The 12283-nt window shown below is 45.2% G+C and overlaps 1 protein-coding gene across 5 annotated transcripts in view; it reads left to right on the top strand.

Moving 5' to 3' along the window:
- Positions 1-12283, top strand: part of SUDS3 (SDS3 homolog, SIN3A corepressor complex component) — a 120157-nt gene that overhangs the window by 24529 nt on the left and 83345 nt on the right. For 4 of the 5 annotated variants that reach the window (XM_059676763.1, XM_059676764.1, XM_059676761.1 and 1 more), the window contains 2 exons: positions 704-809; positions 10450-10534. In XM_059676763.1, coding sequence (XP_059532746.1) covers positions 704-809; positions 10450-10534 — 191 coding nt within the window. The remainder of the gene's footprint in view (positions 1-703; positions 810-10449; positions 10535-12283) is intronic. The other variant, XM_059676765.1, reaches the window with a different exon arrangement.

The raw sequence follows: 12283 nt of genomic DNA, 5'->3' as shown, positions 1-12283 counted from the left end.
AGAGGCTGGCCCGTGTTCACGGTGGTTCCTTCCAGAGCAGCACTCGAGTCAGTGCTGGGCTGTTAGAGGGAACTCTGAACTGGCAAGGCTTTTGTTTTGTTTTAAGTGCTGTGATTACTCACACATCCCTCTACTCACCATATCTTGGAGAAGAAAATAAGAGTCTTCTTTATTTTTAAGTAATTTCCTCCTGAGGTCCACATTGAGGGTCTGAAGGCATGATGGGGAAAGGGGTTCTTTGAGTAAAGTGTGTGAATTTAGATCATTTGAACCCACCGAAGTTACTAGCACTGTCTTAGCTTGACTTGCTCCACCTAGTAATAAATATTTCTAGAAATTATTTCATATTTTATAGATTTAAGAGGATTTATCTAATTTTGCCCTTTGGGCTTCAGGTGGATCGCTGGGATTTTAGTTCTACTCTAAGTGACCTTGGGCAAATCCCTTAGCCTGCCTGAGCCTGAGGTTTCTCCTCTGTTCAGTGGGGTTAATCTTCTCCTTGCTTACCTCACAGGTTTGCTTTGAGGATCATAAGATGTACTATACAAGAATTTTATTGGATTCCCATTTATTACAACTGTAAGGACTTGATGATTATGATTATTAGTACCTTTTAATAGCATTTCAATTAAAGCATGTTAGCTGGCGGACTCACATGTTTGTTACATGCTTAGTCATTGAAATATTTTTTTGGTTCCTCCAGCATCCCCTTCTTCTCCCGAACACTTGCCTGCCACACCAGCTGAGTCTCCAGCCCAGAGATTTGAAGCCCGGATAGAAGATGGCAAATTGTACTATGATAAAAGATGGTAGGTATGTTGTGGAAAAACACAGATTACTCATAAGAATCTCAGAAGAACCATTTGGAAGAGAGCTGGACCTATCTACAGTTGTTGTTTTAGAGCATGGCTGCTGCTTAACTTACATAGTACTAAAAGTGGAATAACATTTAAACGTGTATCAGGAGTCATTTGGGTGATGCTACTTGTTAGATCTTTGAAGGCTGTGTTTTTCCAGAACGTGGTGTTCTGATGGTGGCCCTCCTTTCTCTCTCCATGCTGCTGCTAGTAGACTAGAATTTGCAGCCTTACATCTTCTGGGATGTCCCTGTAGACTGGGTTTATGCTGATGCACACTGTGAATTTCTAAGATGTTAGCAGAGATTATTTATTTGGTGAGGGACCCTTTCGCCTGTGTCATCCTGCTGCATGAGTGTTCTAGGAAACATTCTTGGGGGAATTGTGTTTTAAAACATTGCTAGTTTAGATTGAAGACTGGTGGAAACCTTCACACCACCAGTATTTCCACTGGGAATAAGAAGGCAAAATAATATGAAAGAACCTCAAAAGTTCATACATTTACTCATTCAGCAAACATTTACTGTCTTCTCTATAACTAGACATTCTGCTAGATATTAAGTCACCCTGGATTCTGCCACCTTTTCACAGCTCTTTAATTCTGATATATTCCTTTATTCATTGTCCATATGTGGCATACTCTTACTCAGTTTATTAAGTCATTAGAGGCCCAGTGCATGAAATTTGCTCACTTCGGGGGGGTGGGGGGGGCCTCAGCCCAGCCTGCACCCACTTCAAGTCCGGGAGCCCTCAGGGGATGTCTAACTGATGGCTTAGGCCTGCTCCTAAGCTGGCAGTTGGACATTCTTAGTGCTGCTGTGGAGGTGGGAGAGGCTCCCACCACCACCACTGTGCTCGCCAGCTGTGAGCTCAGCTTCCGGCTAAATGGGGGCAACTCCTGTGTTGAGCGTCTGCCCCCTGGTGGTCAGTGAATGTCATAGTGAACAGTTGTTCTGCTGTTTGGTTGATTTGCATATCAGCCTTTTATTATATAGCACTAGAGGTCCGGTGCACAAAAATTTGTGCACTCGGGGGGAAGAGAGGGTCCCTTAGCCTGGCCTGTGCCCTCTCGCAGTCTGGGACCCCTCGGGAGATAACGCCCTGCTGGCTTAGGCCTGCTCCCGGGTGGCAGAGGGCAGGCCCAATCCCTAGGTGCAGCCCTTGGTCAGGCTCAGAGCAGGGACTATTGGGGAGTTGGGGGCGCCGCCCAATGTCAGGCACAGAGCAGGGCGGATTGGGAGGTTGCGATGCCACTCTCAGTCACACTCAGGGTAGGGCCGATAGGGGGGTTGGGGCACCACACCATGTCACACTCAAGGCAGGGTCGATGGGGAGATTGCTGTGCCACCCCCTGTCATGCACAGAGCAGGGCCAATCCGGGGGTTGGGGCGCTGCCCCCTGTCACGCACAGAGCAGGGTCGATCAGGGGGTTGGGGAGCTCCCCCTTGTCACACACAGAGCTGCAGGGCAATCAGGGGGTTTGGGCGCTGCCCCCATCACGCTGATCCCGGTGCCGGGGGGCCTCTCGGCTCCGCTGATCCCGGTGCTGGGAGGCATATTACCCTTTTACTATATAGGATAGAGGCCTGGTGCATGGGTGGGGCTGGCTGGTTTGCCCTGAAGGGTGTCCTGGATCAGGGTGGGGGTTCCCACTGGGGTGCCTGGCCAGCCTGGGTGAAGGGATGATGGCTGTTTGCAGCTGGTCACACACCCTTCAGGGTGGGGGTCCCCACTGGGGTGCCTGGCCAGTCTGGGTGAGGGGATGATGGCTGTTTGCAGCTGGTCACACACCCTTCAGGGTGGGGGTCCCCACTGGGGTGCCTGGCCAGTCTGGGTGAGGGGCTGAGGGCTGAAGCTCCCAACTGCTCCTTTTTTTCTTTTTTCTTTTTTTATTCTGGGCCAGCTTTAGCTCTGAGGCTTGGCTCCAGCTCTGAGGCCTCTGCTACTGAAAGCAGGTATCTGGTTTGTTTGGGTTCTATAATTGAAACAATGTATAACTCCAGCTCTGAGATCCCGGCTTGCTGAAAGCAGGTTTCTGGGGTTTTGTTTAGCTTCTATATTTGGTACAATGTTTCAAACTGCAGGCTCAGAGGCCGGCAATGCAGGCGGGGAATGTTGGTTTCCTCTGTCACTGAAGCTAGCAAGCCTCATGTTAGTTTCCAGCTGCCTGGCTGCCGGCCGCCATCTTGGCTGGCAGTTAATTTGCATATCACCCTGATTAGCCAATGGGAAGGGTAGCGGTCGTACACTAATTACCATGTTTCTCTTCTATTAGATAGAACTAGAGGCCCGGTGCACAAAAATTTGTGCACTCGGGGGTGGTGGGGGGGGGGGTCCCTCAGCCCGGCCTGTGCCCTCGCAGTCTGGGATCCTTTGGGAAATAACCACTTGCTGGCTTAGGCCTCCTCCCGGGTGGCAGAGGGCAGGCCCAATCCCTAGGTGCAGCCCCTGGTTGGGCTCAGAGCAGGGCCAATTGGGGACTCGGGGCGCCGCCCCCTGTCATGCAGAGCAGGGCGGATTGGGAGGTTGCGATGCCACCCTCAGTCACGCTCAGGGTAGGGCCGATTGGGGGGTTGGGGCACCGCCCCCTGTCACACTCAAGGCAGGGTCAATGAGGAGGTTGTGGCGCCACCCCGTCATGCACAGAGCAGGGCCAATCGGGGGGTTAGGGAACTCCCTCCTGTCACACACACAGCAGGGCCGATCAGGGGGTTGGGGAGCTCCCTCCTGTCACGCACAGAGCAGGGTCAATCAGGGGGTTGGGGAGCTCCCCCCTGTCACGCACAGAGCAGGGCCCATCAGGGGGTTGAGGAGCTCCCCCCTGTCACTCACAGAGTAGGGCGGATCAGGGGGTTGGGGCACCACCACTGTCACACTCAGGGCAGGGCCGATGGGGAGGTTATGGCTCTACCCCATCACACACAGAGCAGGGCCCGTGGGGGGAGCGGGGGTTGGGGCGCCGCCCTCTATCACCCACAGAGCAGGACCAATCAGGGGGCTGGGGCGCCACCACTCTCACACTCGGCAGGGCCGACGGGGAGGTTATGGCTCTACACCATCACACACAGAGCAGGGCCCGTGGGGTTGGGGTGTTGGGGCACCGCACCATCACACACAGAGCCGCAGGGTGATCAGGGGGTTGGGGCGCTCCCCCCCATCAGGCACAGAGCAGGGCCGATCGGGGTTGGGGCGCCTTCCCCTGTCATGAACAGAGCAGGGCCGATAGGGAGGTTGTGGCCCCGCCCCCTGTCACACACAGAGCCACAGGGCGATCAGGGGGTTTGGGCGCTGCCCCTGTCACACTGATCCCAGTGCTGTGAGGCCTTGCGGCTCCACTGATCCCGGTGCTGGGAGGCATATTACCCTTTTACTATATAGAATAGAGACCTGGTGCATGGATGGGGGCCGGCTGGTTTGCCCTGAAGGGTGTCCTGGATCAGGGTGGGGTCCCTACTGGGGTGCCTGGCCAGCCTGGATGAGGGGATGATGGCTGTTTGCAGCTGGTCACACACCCTTCAGGGTGGGGGTCCCCACTGGGGTGCCTGGCCAGTCTGGGTGAGGGGCTGAGGGCTGTTTTCAGGCTGGGACTGAAGCTCCCAACTGCTCCTTTTTTTCTTTTTCTTTTTTTATTCTGGGCCAGCTTTAGCTCTGAGGCTTGGCTCCAGCTCTGAGGCCTCAGCTGCTGAAAACAGGTATCTGGTTTGTTTCGGTTCTATAATCGAAACTCTGTATCAACTCCAGCTCTGAGATCCCAGCTCTCTGAAAGCTGGTTTCTGGGGTTTTGTTTAGCTTCTATATTTGTTACAATGTTTTTTAAACTGCAGGCTCAGAGGCCAGCAATGCAGGCGGGGAACGTTGCAGTCCTCCGTCACTGAAGCATGCAAGCCTCATGTTTAGTTTAAGCTGCCTGGCTGCCGGCCTCCATCTTGGCTGGCAGTTAATTTGCATATCACCCTGATTAGCCAATGGGAAGGGTAACGGTCGTACTCCAATTACCATGTTTCTCTTTTATTAGATAGGATGGTAGACACATACTTGCATTCTTCTGCCTTTCTACTTGGTTATAAGCAGGATGTTCTCCTGGTTTATTGCATGCTCTATTTATAATGTGTATATAATCACCTTTTGAGATTCAATATATTTATTTAATGGAAGGTTCCAAAATTTGAGTAATGGCTTCTTAGAATTTTTCAGGTTTCTTAAAGAAAAAACCCCAACATTGTGTTACCTTAATAATATTGTACTCCCTAACTTGGCAGAAATGCTTAGTGATCTGGTCATGCTTAAAATAAATAAGTTCCACTTATTAGTTATAGTGGGTTAATTACCCAGTGGATGATGAGTGCTAGCTCTATCTGTAAGCTTGATCTTAGTGTCTCCTGCCCTTCTCATTTGGCAATTTTTTTGCAATCTTGTATCTTCTTAATATTGCTTACCAGAACATACCACCACTAGGTGGCAGGCCCTAACAGCTTAATACACTGGAGGCAAAATACGATGAAAAATGTTTCAAATAATGAAAACCAAATAACCTTTAAAGATCTAGCCCACACATAAGAAACATCTTCAAAAATGATGGGGTTTATCACTAACGTTTTTATGAATCTGTGAGTCCTAAAGCCATGCGATCTTTCAAATAATGTTCATTTTGTAATTGTGTTGCTTCAGATCTTCCTCTTTCTAAGGCTTACTCCTTCTACTTTATCAGACAAGTCTTAAGGGTAAAAATGCTGTAAAATAAAATTCTCGTTTTTATAAAGAAAGGACCTACAGTAACTGGTGTTTCGTGAGGTAAAGAGTGGTCAGGTTTGCTGTGTTAGACCTCCTAAGCATTTTGAAGGAATTTCAGTCTTTCTCACAATGGCTCCAGAAAATTTTAAAATAAACTCTGGAAGCATCTTACTTTTTCAGTGAATTTAAAGCTGCTTTTATTCTCCTGTTACATATTGAGACTGTTGTGTTCTTTTGTATTCTGTGTGCTTCTCTTATTTGGCCTTGGCAGTCACAGTTCAAACACATTTGTTTGAGCAGGTCCCTCCCTCCTGTATTCGGAAGGTGTTCATGGGAGTCCTGGCCACCACGTTTACCAGTACAGAACCGGCTTCTCATGTCTCACGGGCTATGCTGTTTGCCTTTTGTGTCCCTGTCAGTTGGAGGCTGCCATTTTTCTTTCTTTTTTCAGCATCATGGCCTGTAGCTGAGAGGTCAGCTGAATCACTTTATGTTCTTTCCAATGGTGTGGAGTATTTTGGCGAAAGTACTTCTGGCAAAACATGTTTCATTGAGTTTTAAATGACTTCAGCAAAATGAGTGTGATTCGGGCTTCCCATCTTGGCAAGAACACTTATTAAGCTACATTTCGTTTTGAAAGATAAGCATCTTCCCTTTGCCTTGGTCTTATACATACTGCGTTTAAGGCATTTTATATCCTGCTGTAAGTTTTCCTCACATTTTGATTTGGACTAATGACCCTTCTTAGGAAGTACTGTGAAAGTAGCTGATACTTTAAAATAACTAACTGCTGGTGCTGGCAGACTGTTGATTCTCTCCTCACATTAAATCTGGGGCTGCTAATGTGAATCAGAAATGAAGTCACCCACTTGCTTGAGTGGATTTAACCTTCCAGCTTTCAGCTGACACAAAACACTGTTACAACAGTGAATATTTCCAACTAGAATGAGGGCTCTTGGAGGTACTGTAGCTGTGACATGGTCTTTTCTTTTGAAGTGAAACCTTAATGTGAAGATTCCCAGTAGGATACAAAATTAAATTCTACCTCCTCCGTGCCCCACTTTTTGACCCACCTTCTAAAGAAATTGCTTTCTTCCATAATAGTAGTGGTGATTCTAGTTCATTGGGTTTAACAGTAGTGGCAAAGCGTTAAGAGCTTAATTGTAGGGATTCCCAGGTCAGAATTTCCATTAGTAATAAAGTTAGCTTGACATTTGGGGCTTGTCCTCTGAGGCTATTTAAGGTATTTTTTTCAGCAGAGATGAGTTGTAGCTTGTAAAATGGGCTAATTGGCAAAAAAATGATAATGTACATTTTTACTAATGTAGCTCGATTGATGTTGCTTTTGAACATTTTTTATGTCTAAGTATATTTTGAATTTCTTTCTGTTCTTTTATTAGTCTTTAGAAATTGGAAAGTAAATTTGTGTTTTAAGGTTGTCATGTACTTTTGGTTTCATCTTAAAAATACCCCACCTCCTACATGAGCACTTTTTTTCCCCCCCCATAGAATTTAGATGTTTTAATAAATTTGATATCCAGGGATAATGGTTCCCCAAGGCCATTATGATGTGGCACATAAGTATCTCCTGGAGGTCCCAGAAACTCTGCTTCAGGGAATCAGTTGGGTTGGAAGTGGGCTGGCCAGTTCGCCAGGAGCAAATAGTGACCAATGATGGACATTTAAGCCACCACTATGTATTTGGTGATTCCAGAGCAGGCACACTGGGGAGGTGGCCAGATACTTAACTCCCAGACCACATCTCAGGGCTTAAGGGCTGGATTGCATTGTTTACTCCTAATGTTCACTTTTAAGCCAGTGAGGTGTGTTGGGGGTTGGCCTCTGAGCACATCTCAGGAGAATCATTTGAATCGTCTCCCAGAGTTAACGTGTCTTTAACAGACATTAGGATAAAATTTGTGACATTAAATTTTCTTTTTACCCCATCTTACTTATTTGGGTATTGTTCAGTACCATGACTTAACAAAATATTACTTACTTTTTAATATAAGTAATACCTGTTTATTTTTGAAAAAAGAAAACTGTGTAATAAAAGGAATACCATTCTTAGTTTAAATTTTATGTTTTATAAATATTTTTAAAAATATTTTTTATTGATTTTTTTACAGAGAGGAAGGGAGAGAGATAGTCAGAAACATCGATGAGAGAGAAACATCGATCAGCTGCCTCCTGCACATCTCCTACTGGGGATATGCCCGCAACCAAGGTACATGCCCTTGACCGGAATCGAACCTGGGACCTTTCAGTCTGCAGGCCGACGCTCTATCCACTGAGCCAAACCGGTTTTGGCTGTTTTATAAAATTTTAATATACATTTTAATATATAAATTAACCAGTTTTTTCTGAGTGTCTGATACACAAGTAATATGCATATGTTTTGTTACAAACACAGGAACATATGGACATAGTTATTTTCCTCTATTTAACAGTATATTGAGCATGTTTCCACACTAGTAATATACTTCTGCACCACATCCATGACCTTGCTTTATTAAAGTATTTAGAAAGTAGTATCAGAATGACTTGAGGCTAGGTGCCTATTATCTTGTGTTTTTAACTCTAATAAATCACAGTCCCTATAGAATAACTGTGAATGTTCTCCCCTCTATATTTTTATTCTAACTATTTATATAGGGCAGTTGGATTAGATGGGGGAGGGAAACTTAGAAGTTTGAGTTTCCTCATGCACTGTGCAAGTAAACCTTGCGATATTAGGTATTCAGCATAATGAAGGTCCCTAACCCAGTTTACCAATTAATCTCTGGCCAAAAGCCACTTTGATGCTGGATCTAAACCACTCTTGCTGTTCTAATTGCATTTATGATTCAATTTCTTTTAACTGTGTTTTCAGGAAGTCGATTCACTTGGAAACCTGAGTTTTCAACTCCTAAGTAGCAGGTTAAAGAGTGCTTGGAGCCTAGATTGGAAAAAGCTGATTGTGGGAGTGAAGTACATCCTTTACTGTAATGTCTTGGCAGTAGATTACTTTATTATACCAGCAAAATAGTCTGCTTCTTTTATGGAAATAATGATAAGAAGCAGTGCTTTGTCGGGAGATGCATTTTGGTTTTGGTGGAACTTACTTGAGTTAGTGGGTCTGTTAAGCCAGATCTGTGTGTCCAGGATGAACCAACCGTGATGTTCTTGACTGAACAGGGACTGGCGCAGGCCAGGGCTGCCAGTAGCAGTTTAGTTGCTTTGGTAATCCAGCAGCTGCTCCTTCATCCTGTGGCAGCTGCTATTGTCCCACTGGGCTTTTCCCTGGCTTCCTCATTTTCACCCTCGGCCTTCTCCCTGAAGTTGTAAAGTCAAAGGTCGTCCTTCACTATAGGCCAGGGGAATAGATATAGAGGCTGAAAGGGGAGTGTCTGTCATGTCTGCTACATTCAAAGCAACTGTCCTGACTGACTGGCCACGTTAGATACTCTGGTGCACATCACCTAGTGGCTGCTGGTCAGTTGGGATTACTTAATCTCCTTTGCTGCCATTGCATTTGAAGTTCCATGGCAGCAGGGACCTTGTTGCCTTGTTCAATCTCTGCCTCCAGTCTCCAACATAGAGTACACAGTGAGTGAGTCATGAGTGTTTGTTGAATGAGTGACCAAAGTAAAGGCTGAATTTGGCCTTCCTTCTTGTCGATGATTTATTTGGACAAATAGAAAATACCAGACCAGTTTTTCAAGCCCTTCTATTGTTTTATCTATCCAGCCTTGAATGTTTTGGGGTGAAACCAAGTTTTACTTGAAAAATTATAATTTACTTTTTGAACGAGGTCATATAGTCCAAATAAAAAAGTAAATACAGCTCATTGTGGGGCATGGCTCAGTGGTTGAGCGTTGACCTATAAAACAAGTCACGGTTTGATTGCTGGTCAGGGCACATGCCCAGTATGGGGCATGCAGGAGGCAACAGATCGATGATTCTCATCTTTAATGTTTCTATCTCTCCCTCTCCCTTCCTCTTTGAAATCAATAAAAATATATTTTAAAAAACCCCAAATATAGAGTTAATTTCCTACCCTTTTCTTGCCCTCCCCTTCCCTGACTGCAAAGGGACCAAGGAATATAAGTTAAATTTAGAAGATTAGGAGGTCATCATCTAATCTAACCCAAGGATGGAAGCCTTTAAATTATATCTGAAATCCAGACTCTTCCTCAAATATCAATTAAGTCTTCTTTAATTACATTTTTTATTCTGGTGATATTTCCTTCCTTCCTTTCTAAAAATATCTGTGCCTTTAACAGTACTGTATTTTATACCTAAAATTTTTCAAGTGGGTAGATCTTATGTTGAGTGTTCTTATCACAAAACCCCCCACAAATGCCGAAACCGGTTTGGCTCAGTGGATAGAGCGTCGGCCTGCGGACTGAGGGGTCCCAGGTTTGATTCCGGTCAAGGGCATGTACCTGGGTTGCGGGCACATCCCCAGTGGGAGATGTGCAGGAGGCGGCTGATCGATGTTTCTCTCCCATCGATGTTTCTAACTCTCTATCGCTCTCCCGTCCTCTCTGTAAAAAATCAATAAAATATATTAAAAAAAAAACCCACAAAAAAATAATAATCATAATAAAGAGGGCAGGAGGAAACTTTGGGAGGTGATATATACATGGGTGGGCAAATGCAGGTTAATAGTAATAAATAGTAATGCAAAATAAACCGAGTTTCGCCTACAACTGTAAACTGACTTTTGTCCACACCTGTATGTCTATGGCCTTGATGGTGATATGATTTCACGGGTGTATACTTATCCCCAAACTCATAAATGTGTACAGCTCTTTATATTTCAGTCATACTTCAATAAAGTGGTTAAAGGAATAAACTTGTGTCCTGTTTTTGGCAGGTACCACAAGAGCCAAGCCATCTATCTGGAGTCAAAGGACAACCAGAAACTGAGCTGTGTGATCAGCTCTGTCGGAGCCAATGAGGTAGGGACCAAACTCCCTCACCCTTTAGGAAAGCAAAAGGTGACAACCTGCAGTGGGAGGGCCACTGAGAAAGTACAGTGGAATCATGGGTTATATGTGGGTTAGAGTCTAAATTCAGTGCTTTCAGGCAGAAACTACACATAGGCAAAATCACCTTTGGAGGTTCCTTACTTTGCTTGACTGCGGTATATGCGGATAGTGTTCTTTGTGGCATCTGTGCACTATCTGTGCAGTAATTGAGTTGGGAACCACTAGTTAGACAACAGGAATGAACAAAAGGCAAGTCTGTGATTTCTGTGCTTTCAAACCCTGCTGCTTTTTTAAGGTAACCATCCACTGAGAATGGAACCTGCCTGTGGAGCATACTCCATCTTTGTCTGTTCTTTCTCTAGAACATTTATGTGTACTGATAGATTTGTTTCGTGCTGTGAGGTTGTATCGAGACATCTGGCACAGAGTCTGGCACACAGTAAGTGCTCAATAAATGGGTGCTGGTCTGATCTGACCCACACACTACTCCTTGCCTGCTGTTATCCCAATCTGACATGTCCTGCTGTGCCTCTGAACAATGAGCTTCCAGGCTCGTGCCATTAGGTGTTGGTCTCCCCCCGTCACCGCTGTAGGATGGGGACTGGTTGTAAAGTTATCTCAGAGGCTTATGCTCAAGGATGATATGTCTGGCCTGTGAGTTCTCCAAATGGCCCTTCATTAGGAGGATGTCAGCAATGTGTAACCTGTATTGTTAGTAGTTAAAAAAAGTTTTAAACTTTAATAGCTGATTGGCTCCATCTTTTATCAGTCCGAGGATGTCTGCAGCAAAATTGATTTTTATGTGTCTACCCTCTGTAACTTATTTGTGCCAGTGCACAGCAAATCTAATGAAACTGGATTATGAAATAACTTAAGCCTCTTCTATTCTCCCAGCTTCCTGAATTGAAAATGCCCTTAAATGTGACTAGTTTGCACAATGATTGTTTACTTAGAAGTTAGGGAGAGCCTTCCAGATAAACGAATGTCGTTCTTCTCTGGGCTCAGGATCTGTGTTTCACTTCAAGCCAACTCAAAACCAGAACAGGCGATCTAATAGACAGCATCTGCTGCTCAGCAAGTGTTGTCATTTCACAGCGGAGTTTAGCGCATGGCCGTGTGCACTGCTATACCTAGCGTGTGGGCTCCTAGAACCTAAACCTAACTTCAGATGTAGTGCACTATTCTCTCTGACTCTTCAAGATTTTTCATGAAAATAGAAATGCAAGTTAGATTTTTCTGTCTCTGTGTTGAAGATTGTCACCCTTTGACATAATAGAGTGTCAATGAGATCTGACAAGGAAACAGTGACATTGAGACATATCTCCTGGAGGGGAGACGCCTCAGTGCATCAGAGGCACGCAACTCTGGGAACAGGAAAATATTTCTCACTTCTTAGAAGTATTCCAGCTCGTGTTCACGGTCATATCCTAAGTGGCAGTGGAGCTACTTGGCCTTTGCATAACTTTACTTTGTACAGATTTGGTGGGCACATCTAAACATGTTGGTGACTTCCCAGTTCAGCCCTCCTTGGGGTCAGTTTTTAGTTGAAAATGGTTCCTTAGAGATTCAGCTTCATGCGAGGCTTTTAACTTTAAAGTTCAACACACTGGTTTAAAAATAAAGTCTGTTGCTAAATAATCACAGTAAAGAAACTGAGAGGAAACTGAGAATAAACTTTTTAAAATCTGAAAAAGCAGGGGAGGGAGAAGATATATCCAT

Source organism: Myotis daubentonii, chromosome 19, assembly GCF_963259705.1.
Source record: "Myotis daubentonii chromosome 19, mMyoDau2.1, whole genome shotgun sequence".
Classification (NCBI taxonomy): domain Eukaryota; kingdom Metazoa; phylum Chordata; class Mammalia; order Chiroptera; family Vespertilionidae; genus Myotis; species Myotis daubentonii.
The sequence above is the reverse complement of the archived record's forward strand: the minus strand, read 5'-3'. Positions and strand labels throughout refer to the sequence as shown.